Source organism: Enhydra lutris, unplaced genomic scaffold (assembly GCF_002288905.1).
Source record: "Enhydra lutris kenyoni isolate GAN:26980312 unplaced genomic scaffold, ASM228890v2 scaffoldscaffold24, whole genome shotgun sequence".
NCBI classification, from domain to species: Eukaryota; Metazoa; Chordata; class Mammalia; order Carnivora; family Mustelidae; genus Enhydra; species Enhydra lutris.
In genome coordinates, this window is record NW_019154108.1 from 25706303 (window position 1) to 25727383 (window position 21081).

Below are 21081 nucleotides of genomic sequence, written 5' to 3' on the forward strand. Positions count from 1 at the left end.
AACCCAAACCTGTTAAGGAGTTATCAGAACTTCTAGAAGGTTGTGATATACCTAAGGACTTTGTGGATTTTCCATGGGGGAATCCCATGTCTGCAGTACGCCTAATAGCTCACCTTTTTAATGTGGGCTAGAATGAAAAGGCTGGTTAACATTCTCCTCGAAACTTTCCTTGACTAAAGAGAAAGAGTCAGAGGTCCCAGTGACCTTCAGCAGGCTTTTAGTGGCTGTAGTGGGTGATTCCCATCAGGAATACAGTGGTGAAGAGCAGATGATTTGGAATCAGGACACGAATGCTTGAACTCCAGATGTGGCTCTAAATACATCTCCGGCTTTTAAAAAAAATTACTCAGCTTTCTTTTCTCAGTTTTCCTATCTGAAAAATGGGGTTGATAATAGCATCCTTACAGGCTTATTAGAAGATTACATAAGTTAGTGCATATAAAGTATGTAATAAAATGAATAGCACATACAATCCTCAATGAGCAGCAGAAATTATTAGCTCCAGTAACAGATCTACTCAGTCACACTCCTCTGTCCATCCCTCTGCTCTCTCTCCCTCTCTCTCTCTCTCTCCCTGTGTGTGTGATATGAGTGTTCAGTGTTAACATTCTACTGAGTCTTCCCACCCTGCTCGGTTCTTCAGATTTTTGTCCCACCTAGGGTCCTTCAGGAGATGGTTTATAAATCAGTTTGGCCTGACCTGACTCCACCACTAGACAGCAAAGGCAAGGTCACAATGAAAATGGTCACTCACAGGGCCAAAGAAGGGATTAGCAGGAGCCTGAGACAGAGAATGGGGTAAGGGGGTGGGGGGAAAAAGCAAGGAAAAGGCATCAGGGAGAGAAAGTATGGGTTGAAGAAAGTCCTACTGCTGTGTGTGTGTGTGTGTGTGTGTGTGTGTGTAAAATCCACTGCCATCTCATATAATATTTTGAAAATTACTCTTCCTGATTAATAGAGAAATCAGCAGTCAATAAAATATCAAAAGAGGAAGGACAGTTTTACAATCAGATGTTCTCTAGCTTAAGATTGAAGGTCACAGGGAAATTTATGAGTTCAGCGAATGCTGTGTTTGAAGTAAAGGCCTGCATGCCAATTGCTGGAGCCCTGTGAAGCCTGCGGCAGGGAGCTGGCCTGCACCCAGGTGTGCACTGGAGTGGCCAAGGCTCGAAGAGGTTTAGTCGCTTCGATGCTAAAAGGGGCTGTAATCAATTAGCCTAAAGCTCACATTATCCTACAATGGCAAGAGAATTGAGGATTCCAAGAATAAACTTTGAATGTATTTACTGTAAGCACTAATTGTAAAGCCAGACAATGTCTTAATGGAAAGAAAACAAAGTTCTATTTCTCACAGATGCATGAGTGTATACAGAGATTATAGTATGTCCCTTAACTGGCAAATCATAGGTAGCATGTGTGTCTCTGTCTATGCATACGCATAGATTTAACAGCTGTTCATATGTGTATATGCACAATGTTATGAGGCAGAGTTTGAAAATTATGTAGATTATTTTACTGACTTTAGAAATTGCAAATTCGGGCTATTTAAGGAGGGTTAGCATTTGTTTAAACTACACATTTCCATTTCATTAGCCAAGTCTTTCTTTCCCTTTCTATGATACAATAAAATCAGTTGGACCTCAGAAGTTCAAGGTACAATTCAAAAAGATCAAGAGTGTAAAAATCTAAGTGACGTCTCCAGGACATGCCCTTCCATTCTGCTCCCCAGTCTGACCTTATTTGCCTGCCCCAATTTTTGAAGTATGTCCAGCTCTATCTTGCTGACTATTTCATTTCCGTGTCTTTCCCCCCCACAGCACCGTTTTCCCTCTGATGGTCTACTGTAGCATTTAGATAACTCACTGACTTGAAAGTAGGATGAGAGGGTTCTGATTGGGGGAGGGAACGGCAAATATATTTTTTAAATTTCATGAACTTCCTGTTTTCGTGAGTGTGTGTGTGTGTGTGTGTGTGTGTGTGTGTGTTTTGTAGGCAGAGGAAGGGTACTCCCCCACTGGCCCTGGTTACCAAAGACCTGTACATCCTACTTGGAATGCCAGCTTTAGTCTTTCTGTCCCTATGTTGTTTTTCAGGTGTACAGGCCATCAATAATGGATGGGAGACAATAGCCACTGATAAAAATGTAGCTGTGTGTTTTCCTTGTTAAAGAACTTTACCTGCTAAACACACCAAAAGCAACGGTCATTTTGCAATCTGATGATGATAATGGTAATGATAAAATACCAGGAACTGCCGACCTAAAGCTTCATATGACTAAGAACTGTGTTCACTTCTTTACATCTATTATCCAATTCAATCCTTACAAAAAGCTGTAAGTACTTCTATTTCCTAATATCCTTTTTGTAAATAAAAACAGTGATGTTCAGTATAGATCAGTAACTTGCCCAAGGTCTAAGAACTAGTAAGTAGCAGAGTTAAGATTCAAACTTGGATCTCATTAATCCCAGAACCTGTGTGCATTACCACTAAGCCAAGAGATGAATATTGGACTAAGGAAAGCCTTCCTAGCATTTTGACTAAATTTTCTTCTTTAGGGAAGTTTCAGGGAAGTACTTAATCTTTAAACTCAATTTTAGAGATCTTAAAAATGTACCCATATTTGGCCTTCAAGGACGACCAGGATCCAATCAATCCTCTTGGGTGTGAATAGAGAACAATTCACCAAAACCTATCTGGAGGAAGAAGATAAAACTTTGACTGTTCACTCAGACCCGAGTTCTCCAAGTAGTACCTTAAGTAGCACCCACTAAGATTGTGCCTGTGCAGTAATATATTACTGCTTCTCTGTTTTTTTTTTTTTTCTGGTGGCAATAAATTGTTATGTATCACTTCTCTCAATGGTGTTCTGCAAAAGTGTTAACTCCTCTCATTGATTCTACTGAGATAGAAAATAAAATACAGACCTCTAGAGCTGGAAATCACTCAAGATTTCCCCTTATTTTACAGATGTGCAGGGAAAAAAGTCCAGAGAGATGTAGTAATTTGCTCAATACTGAAAGTCTTGTGAGCCAAGAACATGGACTTTGGAGTCAGAATGGTTGAACACCACAAATCGGCTGAGTGATTGTGGGGAAGTTACTAATGATACTCTGGGTCTTAGTTTCCTCATCTGTCTAATAATATACTGAAACATATTATTACTATAGTATATCAAGCTATGCATTACTATATCATAATATACCATATTATACTATAATCTTATTATATCATCAACCCAACAGAACAGAGCCAAGGCCTTAAGCTTTTTAACTCTCTGCCATACCAAACAACCTTTGTGTGTAGAGATGGGTCAAGTCCACATGTATTGTCCACGGCCATACCAAGCCCTCCCCCCGACAGAGGAGACAAACGCCTATTAAAGAGGTTTACCAATACTAAATAGTCCTATTGTGAGGCCTATTTTTTATAGTCTTGACCTACATTTGTGTTTATAGAACTTAAATAGATCTGTGTTCTTTGGAAAAGCTGATACCGTGAGTGACTCTCAGAAAGTACGGCTGTTTACAATCACTCTAAAAAAGATCTGACTACCGCAGCACCTTTCAAATGGCATCTTGATGAATGACTTACAGAGGGAGAGGCTGTCTAAGTTAGAAGGTTGGAATAATTTGTAAGTTAAATTAATTATGAGCCCTAATGAGGTTAATCTAACCTTCCCACATAAAGATAACACCTAATGAGAAAAAGGAAACCTTGGGAATGAAAGATAAGGGAGAATATAATACGGTCTTTTTGATAAACTGTAAGTCAAACACATTTATTTTAGCTTCCTGGGAAGTCAAGTTAATGAAACAACAAAGGGGTGATGAACAATTATGTGTATGTGGAAGGAAATTGTAGGGAAGGAAAAGAAAGCAGCTTAAAGGAGCCTGTGGATTTGTTGTAAAATTTCAGTAAGAAAGAACTCATGAAACTACTACAATTTCTTTGGAGTTACAATTGTTTGTATTCTTTTGATTAACTCCAAATATAAATAAGCCCCAAAGAGACATGTAAAAATCTGGCATGCAAAAGTGCTATTATACTAATTTTGAAAGAAGAAAACATTATTCTGGATATTTTTAGACAAGCCAAAATCCCATGACTGATACTGTTCTTACAGAAACGAAGGTTCCCCTAGACTTGTGCTTCTTGATTTTGGCCGCTTATTAGAGAGACTTGGGAAGCTTTGCAAAATGCAAAATGCCTGTGTCCCACTTGCAGAGATTCTGATGTAATTGGTTTGGGGCATGAGCTGAATATTAAGATTTTTTTAAATCTTGCCAAATGATACTAACGTGCAGCCAGGTATGAGAACTGCTGTTCTCGTGAGCTTTTGATAAGTCTAATCCATTTGTGTGACTATTAACTTGTATAGAGTTGTGCTAATCAAGTTTACATGTGTGCTGAACAGATAAAAGTAAACAGTCTTTGGAGAAGACAATTCCTTCCTTGTTACTGAGACAATTGCTAGAAAAAAACCATACACATATATTTTTAGAGTTCTTCTACTCTAAAGCCCTTAAAATAGAGATCTCCACTCCCTCATAGGAAACTGTCCCCTTTCCTTCACCATTGGTTAGTATCAACTTTAATATCAAATTCCATAATATTTTTCTAACATTTATTTTCATCCATTCATAAAGTATTTACTGGTACCTACCAATAAATGTCATAGCCATTGGGTACATGAAGCTAAACAAATATTTCTGGTCTCTTGGAGAATATAGACAAGTAACCAGACCATTTCTACTTAGCAAGGTAGATGCTGTTGTCAAGGAAGCTCTGTGGGCAATGTAGCCCTGGGAAGGGCAGTGCTTATAGACTGGGGAGATTTGATAGTCTTCCTAGATAAAACTGTAAGAGTCAGAGTCAGCAAAGGCAAAGGTCACTGTTGGGGAGAGCTCTGGCCGAGAGGCACGTTAGCCATGGCTTAGATAAGGAAGTAAAATCAATCCAATGGTATGAGAGCCTACAGAAGGAGAAGGAAAATCAGGGAGTGAAAAAGAGCAGTTGAAGGGAAGTGGTCTCCCAGGGAAGCGAGTAGGCAATGAGCCTTACAGAAGTAAACAATGTCCACATGGAAACTATTTTAAGATTTTTAAATTTTCCTAGTGAAATGGCTGGCCATTATATTTTATGTAGGGGAAAACTGTAATTGGAATTCTGTTTTTTTGAAGATCAGTTATGCTGGAAAGTGGTGAAGGTATTGAAGAGAAAAAGACTAGAGTCAGAAAGACCAGTTCAAGAGTGAAAAAGGATGGAGGCATATTACAGAGACGTGGCAACAGAGATGGAGAGAAATGGTCATAGCTGAGAGTCAGTAAGACAACACTTGATGGAAGTTGATGACTGGCTTGATTGGGGGTAAAGGACACTGAAGAATCTCAAGTTATGTGCAGGTTCTTGGTCTGACCAATCACACAGAACACAGAGGATGTTGATATTTGAAATAGATTATAATAGGCTCTGTTTTAGATAATAAGAGTTTAAAATGCAGATGTGATATCCAGGTGGCTATATCCACAATCAATTGTTCTAATGGTCCTTATGGCCCAGAAGGGAAGACATTAGAGTAGGAGGTGTGGATTTAGGAACCATTGGCATGTGGATGATGTATGAAATTATAGGGTAAATGAGCTTCTTCCCAGATAAGTGTGTAGAACAAGAGAGAAAAGTGAGCTCAGAGAAATGCCAACATTGAAGAAATGGGCAGAGGGGAGAAAGCTAGACAATAAAATTGAGAAGCGATAGAGAAGAAGGAGGAAAATCAGGGAGTGAAAAAAAAAAAAATCAAGGAAGAAGTTTCAAGCAGAGTGTAGCCAGCTATGTTATAATAAAAAAGCCTGACTCCATTTTTAATGCTTGCGACAGTTTTCAAGCCCCAACATCTCCCACATCTGAGCAAGCCTATTGGAAAGCTGGATGCTTCCTCCTTTGGCCTCAGCAGAAAGTTCAAACCAAAGGTCTGTTCACATGACATAAGCCCTAGTCCCCAAGCACCATAAAACCCTAGGCCCTCTCCTTTCCCTGGTTTCTCCAGTAGTTTGAAGGTCAACCTGAGATCCTCCCATTCACTTTCCAGAAGACCTCATTATGTGAGTAATAACCCTTTTCAGAGTCTCTTAGTCTATATGTGATATCATTAGTTTCAACATCCACACCAAATTATGGATAGCTTCAACACCCACACCAATCTCTCGTAGTGACCACAAGCTAAACCAAATATTCTCAAGTAACCTGAGAACCAAGAAGAGTCACTGCATTTGACAGCAGAAAGATCCATGGCAGGCACAGCTCTAGTGAAGAGACAGGAGTAGAAACATGAATGTCAAAGGGTGAAGCAGAGAAAAGATAGCAAGCTAGAGAGAGTGAATACAAATAACTCTTAGAAGTTTCACTGTGAAAGGAGAGAGAAAGATAGAGTGGTAGCTGGGGGCAGGGGCAGGGGATCAAGGAAAGGTTCTGCTCGTTTGAGTTGCAACATGGGAGAAACCTGAGCATAATGAAAGAGAAGGAATAGGCAAGAGGAAGAGAGATGTCTCAGATGTAGGAAAGAAGGTAAATGGATGGAGAGAAATCCCAAGAAAGGAGATGGGGTCCAGAGCAAAGGTGGCAAACTTCATTTTGGACAGCAGGAAGGGGGAGGGTGTGTTTGGGGTATAGATTAGCTTGCCCACCGCTGGGTAGACTCTTAACTTTGGGGAATGAGGTGACATGCTGGAAGTTTGGGAAGAGGTGTTAGGACTGGAGGACAAAAGGTGTGAGGTGGTCTTTGAGAATAAAAACAGTTCTGTCCTCAAAACATAGAAAGATCTGTGTATAAGGTGGAAAGGTCATGTACCTTTCTTCATGCCATCTTGGGTGTGCTGGTCTCTCCTGGGTTCACCTATTTAGAGAGAGCTGCCTAGTTTTCCTTTGATTACTCTCTGCCTTGACAAATTGCTATAATCTGCTCTTAATTGCTCACTTCATTTTTTGGTTTCTAAATGGTTTATCAATTTGTCTCAGAAAAATCAAGAAATTGAGCAAATATAAATAAGCAGAAAAAGAAAAGATATTCCCTATAAGCCTACTACCTAGAGATTACGACTACTAATATCATAAGCATTTCTAGCTATCATAAAAGTGATAAAAATATTCTTTTAATTTGAAAAGTAGAGACTATAACATTTATAACAGCTACTTTCTTGCTTTTATCCACTTAACACTGTATTGTGAATGTTTTCCCATGTCTTTAATATTCTTCCAAACATCTTCGATGGTAGTAGGCTATTTCATGATATGGCTATGGCACTGGGTAGCTATACTATATAATGGATATTTATTTTTGTTTTATTGATTTTTTTTTTTTTTTTTTTTTGGCTACACCAATATCCATTTACCCTCCTTCTCAGTTTCCCTCTGGGGAATTCACTGGACTTGGGTGATGCCGACTCCAGCCAGGACTTCAAGGTCAGAGTTCTTGACCCAGGCCTAAGCCATTGCATTTCCCCGACTAGATCCAGGGTGGGCAGTGCCACTTTCACATCCTGGGAAGAAGTGGCCAGGAATCTAGGGGTGAGGTGTAGCTGTCTCCTCTGTTATGCTTCAAGGGAAAATAAAACAGATGAAAGGCTGTGTGCTCCCTGATGTCGGAGCCTAGATCCTCTTCGCATGTGTCTCCTCAGACCAGCAGAGAGCGTTGCACATGATGAACTTGCCAGCTGTAGCTATGCCTTCCCGGCCACCTCTGCGTTGAATGGAACAAAACTTAGATGGGCTGATCCAAAGAGAAAAGTCAGATCCAGTACTCGTCTTTCTTTTCTCTTGAAACAACGTTTGATAGACTTGAGAAGAGCAGGAAGGGAATGTACTTGCTGACATTTTTGTAGCTGTTTCCTTGTTTTAAAAAGAAATGAACAGGGGTGCCTGGGTGGCTCGGTGGGTTAAGCCTCTGCCTTCGGCTCAGGTCATGATCCCAGGGTCCTGGGATAGAGTCCCGCATCGGGCTCTCTGCTCAGCAGGGAGCCTGCTTCCCTTCCTCTCTCTCTGCCTGCCTCTCTGCCTACTTGTGATCTCTGTCTGTCAAATAAATAATTAAAACCTTAAAAAAGTAAATGAATAAAAAGAAATGAACAAAAAGCAATACGTAGTACTTATATTGAACATCATAGGTGATAAAATGCTTCTAGAACATTTACCTCCTTTCAGCCTCAAAATAACACTGTTGGATAGAAATTCCTACCCCTCACATTATGGATGCAAAAATTGAGACATGTGGATATTGAGTCGTTTGTTCAGTCATGCAGACAAGCCACGAATCTGACCCTCAAGCGGGTTTTTTCCACTCCTCGAAGAACTGCATAAAATTAGCATGTGCCCGTTCCGTCTGGATTGATCTCCCTGCCCACTTTTCTCAATTTCTTCTTCTCCTGCTTGCATGTCCTAGAAAGAAATTTAGAGCCCTATTTGTATAACTCTGGGCTCTTCCCACCAAGCGAGGAACAAGGCTGACATAGTTCGCTGGGTAAACAGAAGCCGCAAGTGACAGTGATTTACGCCTGACTTGCAAACTTCGGATGACCAATCTGCCGCCTGCTATGTAAACAGGTGTAAACTAAGATTTAAATCAGTTTACACAGTGTGGTAAATAATTTAATCTTTCCTCAGCATAGTGTCTGTGAATGTAAATGTTTATGCCAAAACCGATGCCGCTGTTGCAAGCTCCCAGTTTCTCAACCGGAAAAGCTGTGCCAACAAATGGCCTCTGTGTGCCCCTGCCGGGGCTGGGGCAGTTGCCCACGTCCGAGGCACAGGGTAAGGCAGAGAGTCTACAGTTCTGGGTGTGGGGGGGAGACTCGTTCCCATCACACAGCTCAGCCGTGGGCTGAATCATCCCTCCTCCCTCAGTTCTTCCTGGTCCTGAGACATTCCTCTCCCCCTCCATTATTCTTTGCTGCCCTGTTCTGCAGACACCTGAGTCAGCTGCAAGTCTGTGTAAAGGAAGGCAAGAAATGAGGGGTGGGGGAAGCCCCAAAACAGCTGGCTTTAGAGGAGTTGTAATCCCATTAGCGCTTGAAGATGGCCTGGGTCCTCATTGCCTGTCAATGGGAACCTATGCAAATTGATCAAGATCCTACGAAAATCCCATGCAAATGTGTTTTCGGTTGTCAAATACTGTTGACTATATCTGCTAGAGTCCACTGAACCAGAGTGCTGCCTCTTATGAATTTTTCACCAGTATTATTCATATTCTCATCAGCCAGGCTCTCGCCTGACTTGCTCCCTTCCCTCCCACATAGAAGCCTCTCTTTCTCTGGAGAGCAAGGTGCTGGGCAAAGCCAGACTCAATCCACCCCATAGTAAGATGGTGGGGTGAAGGGCACGTGCGAGCCAGAGAGCCAGAGAGCAAGTTTCCTGATATTCTTCTGTCCCCTTAGAGAATTTTTTTTTTAATATTTTATTTATTTATTTGACAGATAGAGATCACAAGTAGGCAGAGAGGCAGGCAGAGAGAGAGGAGGAAGCAGGCTCCCCACTGAGCAGAGAGCCAGATCAGGACCTGAGCCGAAGGCAGAGGCCCAACCCACCGAGCCACCCAGGCGCCCCCCCCTTAGAGAATTTTAATTTATAAGCAAAGCTGGTGTGTCTTGGCATCATTGGTAATGCCACAGCTGGGATCTTGTTAGTTCAAAAAACAAAAACAAAAACCATCTTTAAAAACAAACAAACAAAAAAACCTACTATGGACAGACTTTTAATTAAGTCCTGTAAGAAATGAACTGAATTTTGTCCTATACAGACATAATTTATGATAGGGAAAGAATAGCTACTATTTTACTGAGTACGAGGAGTTTGTTTTTCTGAAAGATTTTTTTTGTTTTTTGTTCAGAAAAACCTTTTTCTGAAACCGTATATTGAGCAATTGGCACAAGGCAGACTCTGGGTTGGATGTGATTATCTCATTTCATCTTCCACTCAAGCCTCTGATGTGGGTATTATCCTCAACTTACAAAGGAGACTGAGACCCAAAGAGTTAAGTAACTTGCCTGAGGTTACTCAGCTGATAAAAAGGGAAGATAACTGGGATTTGAAGCCCAGCATGACTCTCTTCAAAGCCTTTCCTCTTGTTCTTTCTGATCAGAAGAAAGGCACCCCTGGCTTCCGGGTCTAGGAGCATGAACACAGGAAGTCCAGCAGGGAGAAAGCAGACAGACTACAATAATATTAATGGCTCATATATTTTATGTGTTAAAATTAAATTTACCAGGGGCGCCTGGGTGGCTCAGTGGGTTAAAGCCTCTGCCTTCAGCTCAGGTCATGATCCCAGGGTCCTGGAATCGAGCCCCGCATCGGGCTCTCTGCTTAGCAGGGAGCCTGCTTCCTCCTCTCTCTCTCTGCCTGCCTCTCTGCCAACTTGTGATCTCTCTGTCAAATAAATAAATAAAATCTTTAAAAATAAATAAATAAATAAATTTATCAGACCTTATATTTTATTAATTGATTAATATATCTAGTCCTTACACCAAGTCCTGTCAGGTAGATATTACTGTTACTATCCTCATTTTACAGATGAGAAAGACTAAGGCAGAGAAGGAAACCATCCCAGCATCACACAGGTAATAAATGGCTGGACTGGGACCAGCGCAGGTGGTGTCTCCCAGAGCCACCATCGCAAGTTCCCAACCGACCCAATGAGGATGTTCCTCTCACGGCTGGATTCAGGTGACAACACCTGAGAAGCTCTCAACACTTACTTTCAAGGACAACGATAATTAGGGCAGAGATTCTTTTGAAATCACCAAGGTGAGGCTGTGGGATATCCTATGGGAAGGAATAGCCTTCCAGAAAGCACACCTGGTCAACCTGCCTATGTGACTGCGGAATGTGCCATGCAGGTGAAGAGAGATTATACTGAAAAACAAACCAATACAAGAAGCAATGGACCACCCAGAAGGTCTTAATATTATTTCCAAAGCAACCGTCTGGGAGAGGATTTACAGATGAGAGTGTGAGGGTAGAGAGAAGCACAGAGACCCAGGAACAAGCCAGCTCACCTCCTGACTTTGCTGTCCGCACTCGGCACGGCGTAGTAGCCCGGCTTGCATCGGTATCTACACACGGAGCCCACGTCATGGCTGCGCTGGGGGCAGGGGGGCAGGAGCACACTGGCATTTGGGATAATGGGAGGAGCGTCACACTCCAACTTGCAGTAGGCTTCGGGGAGGGACCAGAGCCCATCTTCAAGACAGGTCAGCCACGGGTTCAGTCCTGAGCCCAGGAAAGAGAAGTACGAGTCCAGAAATCAATGTGTAGCCGAAAAAACCAAAACCCTATAAACCCGTCAGCGTTCTCACGAAGTCACATAATTCTTGGCGGAGCAGATTCTCTGACTCTTAGGTCCAGGGCTCGTCCCATCTCTTTTTACCCGCCAAGCAACCACTGAGATCTCTTACACAGAACAGAGATCGGATAACTATTCCCTGACCTCCCTTTCATTCCCTGAATCAAAGAATGGCTACCCAACAAATCATGACCTCACTTCCTAACTACAAATTATAAAAATAGAGTAGTGACCGTGTCATGCAAACCATGATAATAACAACAGAGGACATATTTATAGTGCTTTTTATATGCCCCGCACTGTTTGAAGCATTTTACAATACCCACATACACCTCGAACAACACATTATCTCTTATTTTGCAGATAAGGAAACTGAGTTCAGGCAACTTGGCCAAGCTAATAGGGGGCAGATGCAGGGTTTGAACTTGGGCAGTTGGGATGCAGAGTTCTGTACTAAAACACTACACTATGCTTCAGTGTAATTCACAGTTATTCCAAAGGAAGTCCAGGAACCTCCCACAGCTGCATCACCTCAGACTTACTAAGTCAGACTCTATCAACATTAGGCTCAGGAAGTTGTATTTGGAACGAGCCTCCTAGGTCACTAAGAGATTCACACTAGAGTCTGAGAAGAGGACAACAGCAAGGTGTGGGGTCAGAGCAGGTTCTACCCTATCTTTATCTCTTACTATCAGTACAGCCAGGGACAACTCCTAGAACTCTGTTCTCATCTATAAAAGAGAACTAAAAGCACCTAACTCACAGGAAGGTTGTAAATAGTAAATTAAAAAAAATATATATATGCCTGATATATTTTTCCTATGATCAGGCCACTGTGAGTCCCCTTGATTCCAGAGGATGTACAATCAAATAAAAACAGGGAAGTCTACATGTCTTTCATTCATGAGCTCTAAGCCAGGCATCCTTGCATGTCATCAGGATAAAAATGGTGTGTCCCTTTGGTGTTTTGGTGGTGTTCTCAGAAAAGGGTGGCACAGCAGAGCCAATGGAAAGAGTACTGGGGTCAAGAAAAAAATCCCTAAAGTACCCACAATGAGAGGAGAGGGGCTGGAGAGAACTTGCACTTGGTTCCCAGTTGGCTGACAATACCTTGAAGCTTGGCCGGTGGGACACAGGAGATTGAACAGCGTTTCAGAAAGTCTGTTCCCTCTGAGCAGGAGAAGGTTGCGTAGTTCACCAAAGATGCGTCGGGAACACCACAATCAAGGGGCATGCAGCTCACAGTCCGGTCCCAGTGCCCAGAGGAACATGTGAGCAGAATTTCCTTCTAGAAACAGAGAATTTTCTTCCATCAAGTTCACATGAAAAGGCTTATCAATGTAGTTTCCAGGCTTTGTAGGAGTCCTGCTGATTATTCGTGCAAACATTCAAAATAAGTAAAACGATTTTGCCTTACTCCCTCCTTAGGATCTATTGGCTTGATATACTGTCTTCAATACCCAGGTAGGCTGCTGCTGACCATCCCTGTTAGTGTAAGAGAACCATGAACGGGAGACACTCCTCCAGGCCAACTCTCAGCTGCCTCCCATGTGCTCTTGGATCACTCTATGCACTTCTCCACCAGGCTCTGTGCCCCTGTGGGTTTTAATGCCTCTGGCTGTGCTCGGGCCTAGCACCTGGGATGCGCTGGCTGGAGACTACAGGACCTGGAGGGCAAGGGAGGTCTGGGCACTTATTCTTCCTATTCCCTCCCTAGTATGTTACTGCTGGTTGGCTTTGTCCTTCGGCAGCCCTCCTTATCCTCTCCTGCACTCTCTTCCTGTGGCTTCTGCCCCCTGCTCCCTACAATCAACTCTTCAGACCTACGGGTGATGTCACCCTTGACCCTGGGATTCTGCACCATCTCCTTGTAATTTCCCTGTATCCTGCCTCCAGCTTCATAAGTAGTCCCTGTACTAAATTCCCTCAAATTACCCATGTTGGAGCATGTCACCTATTTCCTGCTGGGAGCCTGGATGATAATGGTCCTGAACATAATTACCTCCACAGAGAATGGTGTACAGTATCTAAGAACAGCTGAGAATCAATACGTACAAGGCACCTTCCAAATCTTGTAGTGAAATTGGAAAGATTCCAGCCCTTTCCCTCAGCCTGTCATTTTTGTGGGGTAGCCCTAGAGTTCCTCAACATTAAATAAATGAAGGGACATTTATTGAGCACTTAGAAGGACCAAGTTCTGTCTAGATTTGGATAAACAAGACATCCTCCAGGAGCTAATCATCTACCAGCAGAGCAAATCACAGGTTGAAACAATGGCTTGAAAACCAAAGGTGGAAGAACGGAAAGAAGGAGAAAGAGAGGAAAGGAGGAAAGGAAATACGGAAGGAAAATGCAAGAGATATATATTGTTATTTACTCTAGCCTACTCCTGTCTATAATGATTTGCGAGAATATAATACAAAGAATGGAAACGATAAAACAAAAGTACGAAATGGGGACCAAGAAGAAAGAAAACATGAAAATGTCGAAAGAGCCAGCCCTATCATAGGCAGGTGCTTGCTCTGGGAGATGGCACAATGGGTGCTGGAGGAACTGGCCCTCCACCTACTGGAGTAGGTGACACGAGACCCGGCCTGTGAAGGACAAGCAGGACCTCCCAGTTGTCAAGGGCATGGGGAGAAGAACATGTCCGGAGTGAGGGGGACAGAGTGAGCTGGGACTGAGAGAGCTGGAAGCTCATGGCTTGTTTGGGAAAGAGCATAGCCATCCCTCCAGCCAATGGGTTACCACAGGTCGAACAGAGTGCGGGGAGATTCTGTGGCTCAGCAGCCCTCCTGCCCAGAGACCACAGTGGCAGTGAAACCCAAGGTCAAATGACTGGTGAAAGCACCTGTCACCCCCGACACCCACTCCTGGCCAGCTGCTCCTCCCTCTTCCCAGTGTTTCCCTGTTGCCTGCCAGAAGGACCCAAGTCAAAGCCAGACACATTTTTCTGTTTAGTTTCAGTTCTTATGTCAACAAAAAGCAAATATCCCCACTGTCTTGTGATCACGAGCTGGGATTGTATCATTTCCTTGGGGAAATTATACACCCAGCACTCGCTGGCCTCAGGTGACAAGAGCAAAGTCAGCTGGAGGGCGTGTTGGCTGACTCCACCATATGGCTGGGAGACGTGAGCTCCTCCTACCTTCCTCTTCCCCACCCAGACTGCCCCCACGCTTACCACAGTGCAAGCCTGGCTCGAACCACAGTGATCGCTTACAGAATCTGTCTCAAACTCCGCATATATTGCCTGGCTTTTCTCCTGGCTCCATTAAGTGTTATCCATCTTGTCTTAACTGTGCTCCTAATTGTAACGCATTGCAAACACTCCCTTTTCTTCTCTCCCTCTCCTTACCTGTCACACAAATGTATTCGGTCCCTATTTTTTTGGTCATTCTTTCTTTCTCTTCTGTAGTGCGAGTTAAGCTTGGTGAAGAACAGGGGACAAGAACGCTGCCTTTCTGACCAAAGCACCATAGACTAATGAGTTGGTGTCTCCAGGACTATCAAAACTGTTTATTTCTGTGCAGAACCTAAACCACCTGAAACCAACAACTGTACATTCGAGTTCAGACCATCTCCAAGCAAGTGAAATTCCTCTAAGGATCTACTACCTGCTAAGTCTTCAACTGGTACAAAATGCAAATGATTCCAATCTTCTGCACCACTGATACCGGCCTATCAGTCATGCATCCATTCTTTCCTCATCATACCACATCTTTCTTGTTCTTTCCTCAAGCACCATTATGTTTTCCCTAATGTATCCTTTCTCTGTCTTATATGATGGTCATGTTTTCAAATGGCTGATTTCAAGTTTAAAGTTCCTCTGTGGAGTATTGAAAGTTCTCCAAAGGAAGGATGGAAAACAGAATTCTTAGTTGAGAATACATTATCATGCTCATAGTAATGGAAGCTGAACAGAGAGCTACATGTCTGTCATTTAGCTGGAAACTTTTCAGTTATTTCCCAATAGTCATCATTGTGACTCAATAACATAAATACGTCTGTCCTCATTATTTCACAAATATGGAAGAACACTTAAAGAGATTAGTTTCTTTTCTTTGTTTTTACCTAAAATTATACAACTAATAGACAATGGAGCCAAAATTTCATTCTGTGTTTGTCACCTGAGCCACGCTCTTAACCAATATATTCTACTACCTCCAAATGCTGGAAATGGTGCTATGGTAGTTTGGAGAAATGCGGAAAATTAGGCCACAGCTAGAGTCACATTATAATCCCCACTTCAGCAGAAGTTTGTTACTCTAATCAGACTCTTTCTCCAGCCTTCTTAGGAGGGCTGGGGGTCAAATCGTGAGCCACACACAAGCTGATTACAACCTATCTTGCTTACAAATTGTGGGCAAGTCTAAACTGTGGAGTACGCATCTTGAAGGCAAAAGCAGGACTGTCATTTCCGACAGCGAAAGGAGAAAGAGAACGGGATAAGCGTCCCTACCTGCTGTCTGCATGAGAGAAACTGACAGCCTAGTTAATGGGAACTGCACCTTTCTGTGAAGCTGTGCTCTCCTTGCTTGTTAGAGGCCCCATCTTTCCTTCCAAGTGATTTAAAAATCTGCCCTTTCCCCACTCAGCGAGGGAGAAGAGCATAAGTACCTTCCCTCCCCAGGAGCTTGGTCTTGATGACCACAGGTTTCCAACTCACCTGCACCGGCCTGAGGTATTTCCCACTGCTGCCCTGAAAGGCAAACCCCCTTTGACAGGTAATCGCACACTTCATGTGACCTGGGCCACCAGAGGTACAGTTCACCATCTCCGTGTGATCAAGCAGCAATGGCGCACAGCTGCCCTGCTCCCCACAGGGCCGATGGACACAGCTGGGGGTGACAGAAACAAAAACATCTTAGACTGACTCCAGACAAGCAGGCAGCAGCAAAGACTTGGCAACTTCCTCTGGAAAGTGCCTCTAAGCCAAAGAGAATGATTTTTCTCCAAAACCTACATTGAGCTCATCACCTCCTTCTATAGGACCTGGAACCGTGCGACATGAAATAAATAAGAACAATATCAGCTAACAAAAAGTGAATGACTAATTGACTTTCCATGACTTTTTTAGGAGGACAAAATGGTGACAGAAAAAGGTGAGGAATGTGTTCCAAGAGCTCTGGATGGCATCAGAAATGGCTGGATCAGAAAGCAATCCTCAAAATGTTTAACAACCAGTATTTCTGGGTCCCAAACAATCAGAGTAGACCCAGGTCAGGAGTGAATTCTTGGGGCCCCTGGTTGTGTCAGGCACTGAACTTTTTTTAGTTGTTTGATCCCAGAGGGCCCTGGATGAAGGGTTTGGGTATCTGAGATGGCAGAAAAGGTAACATTTATTTACTGGTTGCTATGAGATATTTTTGACAACTGGAGCCATGGCACTCCCCACCAATGAAAATCAGCATGGGCTAATCAGAAATTGACCCCACGACAGGAAGAGGAAACTCACACATACTAAATCCCTGCCACTTGCCTGATGTTGAGCTACGTGCTTCCAGGACATCATCCCAGCAGAGGAGGACCACTGCCTGGACCTCTAGGGTCCATCAGCCAGGAGTGGGAGAAAGAGAGTTAAACTCTCCAGGTTCAGGTCTAGACCACAACAGCAACAAAGATGCAATAGAGCAAAAAAAAGCATTACCCTCTTCCCAAGGCAGAACCATAGAGATGAAAAATTAGGGCACTGACCACATGCTGTCTGACTTTGAATCCTGGATCCACCATTTACTACCTGCGTGCTATGGCTGAGTTATTCATTCCCCAGTGTTTCAGCTCCTTCCCCCATAAGAAGAGGATAATAGTGGTACATATCCCACAGGGTTATTATTATTCTGGGCTAATTCCCTCTACTGCTCCACTGCAAATGGCCAAAGTCCCACCCTCAGGGGCTTGTTTTCTGTTTACCATCCATACTTTTTGGTTTTCCCATTTCTATACCTATGTTCAATTTGTTGAGATTTCTAAAATGCCTTTCTTCTCCAAGAAGCCCCTCCAGATATCTTCCTCCTTGGAACCTCCCAGGGAAATTTTTAAAAACAATTTCCTTCTAATGCTTCTGTTATTCTATCCTATATTATAGTCGTGTGCATCTGCTTGCTCTTTCATTTATTCATCCTTTGATCTACAAGGTGATTAGTATCTGAGTATGTCCAAAGTGCTGAAACTCCCAACTACATTATGAACCTCTTGAAGACAATTACAGACTCTTGCCCACTTTTACATTCACCATAAACCTTGCTGTAGTAAACACAAGAAAAGTTTGAATTAAACTTGCTCATATAGCAAAGTAAGTCAACGGGTATTAAGATGGGTAATTTGTTAATTCTAAAGCGACAGATGGGAATCTGAAACACAAAAATATTATCATCCAACAGTAATTCAGCCGCCTTGCCCTACTCATTCATTCACTAATGAACATCTACTGAGCACTTATTGTTGGCAAGGTATTGGTTTGAGTACTGGGGGTATGATAAGTATCATGCCCCATCATAATCTTGCGGGGGAAACCAATGAGATATTTTCTTATATATTTACTTGCTCATGATGCTGTAGCCAGTGGTGGTAATTATTAGCCAAAATGGCTACTGTGAGGCTCATCATCATAATTTGCCCTATTTGTCCTAGAATTGTGTTAGCGGTCAACAACTTTATTAAAAAGCTGGGCAACAATATAAGAAAGTGAAAAATAAAATGTCATTGAATATGCACATATCACCTTGACATAATTGATATGATTTTAAAAGTACTCATCTAAAAAGGATGGATTTGATCGGAATATGCTAAAGTTGCTGCTTCTTATCTTGTACCCATAGGATTTAAGTCATTTAAGTCATATGTCAGTGACATTCTCATTCTGTGCTTATCAGCTATAGGATAGAGGTGTTGGAGTTGAGTAGTTTGAAAAAAGCTTTTTTTACTCTTTTGACTTCTGATTATTCCCTTCAATGGTGAGGAATGCTTCCAATTCACTCTATGGAGACTGGTGGAGGGAGGAATATATGAATTGGGGGTAGGGGTTATTAATTGTTAATTCAAACTCCCCAAATCCAATGTTGATAACTGGGTATGTAATATAGGAAATGAATCTTTGTCCTGAGTCTTTACTGAGCCTTTCTGGATAAGGGGCCCAAAACCAAACCATCCTTCATGGGATGAGATCAGTACACCTCATTAGTGATGCCTAAAGAACTCCAAGTTTCCAAGATGCTGCCTTCCTTCATGTCCGCAAAAAGTCATATTTCTTCAGCGTGGTATGCAGATAGTACTAGAAGACAGAGTCATTAACAAGTTCTCATTCGTGTCAGCTTGTTGCCAAGAAATTAATGTGAAATAGCATGTGCTGTTTTCTGGTGACTCCATCCAATTAATTAATCCATGTCATCATTGAGGACAAATACATGCTGAGATAAGACACAGAACAAACACTCTACAGGAGCCTCCCTCCATCAAGATGGGGTTCCATTAACTGCTGTTGCTATGACGACCGGTATAAGAAGCCCTTCCGACATTGGCGGCAGAGGAGGAAGAGTGAGACAGGAGAGTGTGTTAGAGGGGGGATGTGGCATGAAAGAAGACCAAGGCAAAAGAAAAAAAAAAAAATAGGCACCAAACCCAGACCTGTTTATGAAGTGAGAAATGGTTTTAGGGCAGCTGCTGCAAATTCTTTCACTAGCTTACATTTCCATTTGCTTCCTTTTTTAAGGAATTTGCTTTATGAAGACGGCGTTTGTCAGGTTATTAGCTTCTGATGGCATCTGGTACCAATTGTAGAATTCTCTCCCCTGCACCCCAACCCCCTTTTGTGTTTCTCTTCCACTACAAACACCACTTTTTGGAGGGCTGTTGTGTCCTCCATTTTCCTGCCCTCCCCAAACATTCTTCTTTCTACCCAGAGCTCTGCTCTGCAAGCTCCAGTAGCAGATCGATAACACTAATAGTAAGAACAATGAGTCTGAAAACTTCTCTACAAGCTCTTTTCTTATGGTCGTTAGACAAATGGTAATGAAAGTGGCAGCCGGTCTTACAATGCCCCAGAGAGGTGGGAAGTTAGGTATTTATCTTGGTTTGACATACAAGGAAACCAAAGCTGCTTGGAGACTGGCTGGAGGCCACACAGCGAGTCAGAGGAAAATCCTTGGGCTGGAGCTCAGAGCCCTCACTCTCGGGCCAGCCTAGACCACGAGGCCACCTCCCCGGGGAGATGAGGCTGCTCTCCCTTTGCTTTCTTCTCAGTTCAGGAGCTAGCAGTATGGGCCAGGGAGAGCCAAGAAGCTCCTCACCTCAGCAGGGCAGTTAGAGGGAAATATAGAACATTTAATAGTCTGTCTTCGTTTCAGGCGGTTTTCTTTGAATTGATAGCAAATCAAATTGTCAATATTTGTCCAGCTGCCACTGTCTGCAAGATGCCCTGCTTAGTGTGTTTCCTCACTTGGCAACAGCTCCTCAGTCTTCCACCCACTTTTTTTCTGGATCTTTCTCCATATCCCATCACAATGTATTCTCAGGTAAGGATATGATGAATCCAGTCAGATGCCATTCACAGGCTTTTGAAGAGTAACAAGAGACAAAATTTTAAACCAAAGGAATGAGTTTTTCATGATGGAATTTTAAGTCAATAGGCCCTTAAAAATCACTCTGTAGATGGCCATTTACCCATAATTCTAGCTCCGTTCATTGTCTCTCCACTTCTCTGATAAGCCTTTACTCTCTCTTCTGGTCCTCACTCCCCAAGGTTATTATGTTGGAGGGTTTAAAAAAAAATGTTTTCAATGAGGAATCCCTGTACCAAATGTTATATTAACCCCAGGCTATCCTCCTCTCGTATGTAACCTGCTCATGGGTACCCAGGCACAACCCTAATACCATCCTACCATAATGATGTTTGTGTTTCCCTTTGTTGGTTGGGTCTGTGAGTGACACCTGTACTTGGCAAACCTCTGTCGGCACAGTTCCATAAAAGAGTGGTCTTCATGAGGCAGAATTTCTCGATCACAGTTGTACACTAGACTCACTTAGGAAGCTTTTAAAAAGTATAGATACTCAGGCCTTGCTCCCTGGAGATTTTGATTCTGATGGCTTGTGGTGAAATTTCAGCATCTGTGACTTTACAGGTTTCAAAGTATTTGGTGCTCACCACAAGTGAAACCCAGCACCATCAAGGTATGGTATGTGTAACCTGAAAGATAGGTCAATAAATTCCATAGACCAAGACTATAAAATAATAAGGCTGATTCCAGGAGAACCTGGTCCCACTGCTTGATTATCACACGTCAACGTATTAAGTCATATTAAATCATATTATCAATGTATTAAGTCATATTAAGTCAATGTATTAAATCATATTATGATGTAAAAGGCATAAGAGAGATCAAAAGTATGCAACATTTTTCCTATTCTGAAGAAGCTTTCACCAGAGCTGCAAAGAGAATAACGAAATCATGTGTTACTGATTATAAGCCCAAGGCTATTTCAGAGACAGTTTTAACACTGGGTATGATTTGACCTCAGTGAATGAGCAGAATTTGGAAAGGCAAAAAATATATCTTGGAAAGTAACCTCTGATACTTTACAAACAGAACACAGGTAAGGTGGCACTCCCAACACTTCGACAGAATCACCATTTCCTCCCCACCACTGAGAGCTAAAGACACACACATTATGTGTGTAGGTCTCTTAAATTATGATTAACAAATTTAGAGAATCTAAAGTGAAAGGAGCCCACATCCATATTTGAAGACAGAGTTCCC

General features: G+C 42.6%; 1 protein-coding gene across 1 annotated transcript in view; it reads right to left on the minus strand.

Annotated features, from left to right (window-relative positions):
• Window positions 1-21081, minus strand: part of LOC111150849 (pappalysin 2) — a 276104-nt gene that overhangs the window by 62528 nt on the left and 192495 nt on the right. The window contains 3 exon segments of the mRNA XM_022508485.1: window positions 11040-11253; window positions 12437-12614; window positions 15996-16167. Of these exon segments, the coding sequence (XP_022364193.1) occupies window positions 11040-11253; window positions 12437-12614; window positions 15996-16167 (564 nt within the window).